At 49.0% G+C, this 2,137-nt stretch overlaps 1 protein-coding gene across 1 annotated transcript in view; it reads right to left on the bottom strand.

Annotated features, from left to right (window-relative positions):
- LOC106694639 (zinc finger protein 416-like) overlaps positions 1-1,306 on the bottom strand; it is a 6,331-nt gene extending 5,025 nt beyond the window's left edge. The window contains exon 1 of the mRNA XM_023745488.1: positions 1,050-1,306. Within this exon, the coding sequence (XP_023601256.1) occupies positions 1,050-1,052 (3 nt within the window). The 5' untranslated portion in view covers positions 1,053-1,306. The remainder of the gene's footprint in view (positions 1-1,049) is intronic.
- Between the last annotated feature and the right edge of the window lie 831 nt (positions 1,307-2,137).

Raw genomic sequence — 2,137 nt, forward strand, 5'->3', positions numbered from 1 at the left:
ACCTGAGGGTTCCTGATTCAGCTCACTTCTCACTCCCAGCCTTTGCACATTCTGGACCCTATGTCTGGAGGACCTCGCACTCATTACAATGGTTTCCACGTTATGAAGCCCTAGTCGTGGTCTTAGGATTCTGGGCTTAGAGTCTGTTCGAAGTACCTAGGTCAGTGGGATACAAGAGCGGCTGATAGTCCAAGGACTCCACTATCTCAGAGGCCAAAAGGAGGTGAGGCTTTGAAATAAGTTCACAAACCCTTACACCTAATCGATTCTGTATTTTCAGGAATTTATGGAAAGATAATTGTCTGTTGTGAGCCTGGCCACTGTCAGGCTCTATGGGCTCAGGCTGCTCAGTGTCCTTGCCCAGCCCAGAGGCCAGGTGCCCTCCAGATGCCTGTGTTATCTCAGGGCTCAGTGCTCAGTGCTCACTCTCGCCAGTTCCCTTATCATTGACAGGACTTCCCCTTCCTGTCCACAGCTGCTGTCCTCTGTCTTCCAGTCTGTTCTTCCTCTGAGCAATGTTAGGAAAAGTTAGAATCCGGCCTCAGAAAATGTCCCTTTTTTTCACAACCATCTATGCTCCCAGCCTCGTGCAAAACCACACCTCATCTCTTTGTTTTCTTTAGACCTGCAGTTCTCAACCTGGGGGTCGAACGACCGTTTCACAGGGGTCGCCTAAGACCATCGTAAAACACACCTATAAATACATATTGTTTTTGTGATTAATCACTATGCTGTAATTATGTTCAATTTGTAACAATGAAAATACATCCTGCATATCAGATATTTACATGACGATTCATAACAGTAGCAAAATTACAGTTATGAAGTAGCAACGAAAATAATTTTATGGTTGGGGGTCACCACAACATGAGGAACTGTATTAAAGGGTCGTGGCATTAGGAAGGTTGAGAACCACTGCTTTAGACCCAAAACGGGCCCAGGTTCCCGAGTCCTCCCTGCTCAGTCTCACCATCACGTCCTTACAAGGCGGCCCTGCGGCCTTTCACCCTCTTCCCCCATCAGCCATGTGTCACCCACGAGGGACTCACCATTCTGAGCGCGGGGACCTGGGCGGCGGGGCCTGAGAGGCCGGTCCCCAAGGCTGGAGGGTGAAATGGGGTCAGGCTGCGGGGACGCTGTAAGCAGAGAGGAGTCCGGGAGGCACGGGGATCCCAATCTCGGGCTGTTGGGCTCAAGGAGCCTCAGACACACCCCGCACAGCAGGCGCGCTGCCTCCCAGGCCTCCTCCTCCTCACGACCAGCGCCCTGAAGCCTGTGAGTCTGTGAACAAAGACCTAAAAAGTTAAAATGGCCAGCGCGAATATGAAGGCGGAAGTCCCGCCCTAACCAAATGCGCAGACACCAAAATGCCGTTTAACTCCGCCCACATGAGTGCAGTTTCTTCTGGGTAATGTAGTTTTCTCAACCGCCCAGGGGAGTAGTAGAGTCCCAGCAGATGTCAGGGGCCGGCAAACTGAGGCTTTGAAGCCACGTGTGGCTCTTTGGCCCCTTGAGTGTGGCTCTTCCACAACATACCACGTGCGGGCGATCACGTACAGTGCGATTGAAACTTCGTGGCCCATCGCAGAAGTCAGTTTAAGGCTTGGGAGAGTCTATTTTGAAAAAGTACTGATGATGTTTGGCTCTGTTGACTAATGAGTTTGCCAACCACTGACTTAGGTGAATAAAGGTGTTGTGGCCCAGCAAGTGACGCCAGGGGAGGGAGTAGATGGGACCAGAGGCCTGGCTCACTGGAGCCGACTAACAGATCTCTGAGGGGAAGGAGGTGGAGAGGAATGCAAGAGATCCACCAAAGAATATATAGGGAGGGAGGAAATGGGAGACATCGTAATACTATCAACAATAAAAACTATATGTATTTTCATAAATTTTAAAATAATGTAGTCCAGCTGGTGTTGCTCAGTGGTTGAACCTCTACCTGTGAACTAGGTCATGGTTCTTTTTTTCTTTTTCTTTTTAAAATTATTTATTGTTTAAAGTATTACATATAGTATTACTTATAACTCCTTTTCCCCCATTGAGCTTTGCCCAGGTTCCCCCATGCCTTAGCACATGCCCTTACCTCCCATAGTGTCTGTCTGTGTCCATTGGTTATGCTTATACGAATGAATATGTC

Source organism: Myotis lucifugus, unplaced genomic scaffold (genome assembly GCF_000147115.1).
Source record: "Myotis lucifugus unplaced genomic scaffold, Myoluc2.0 scaffold_550, whole genome shotgun sequence".
NCBI lineage: Eukaryota > Metazoa > Chordata > Mammalia > Chiroptera > Vespertilionidae > Myotis > Myotis lucifugus.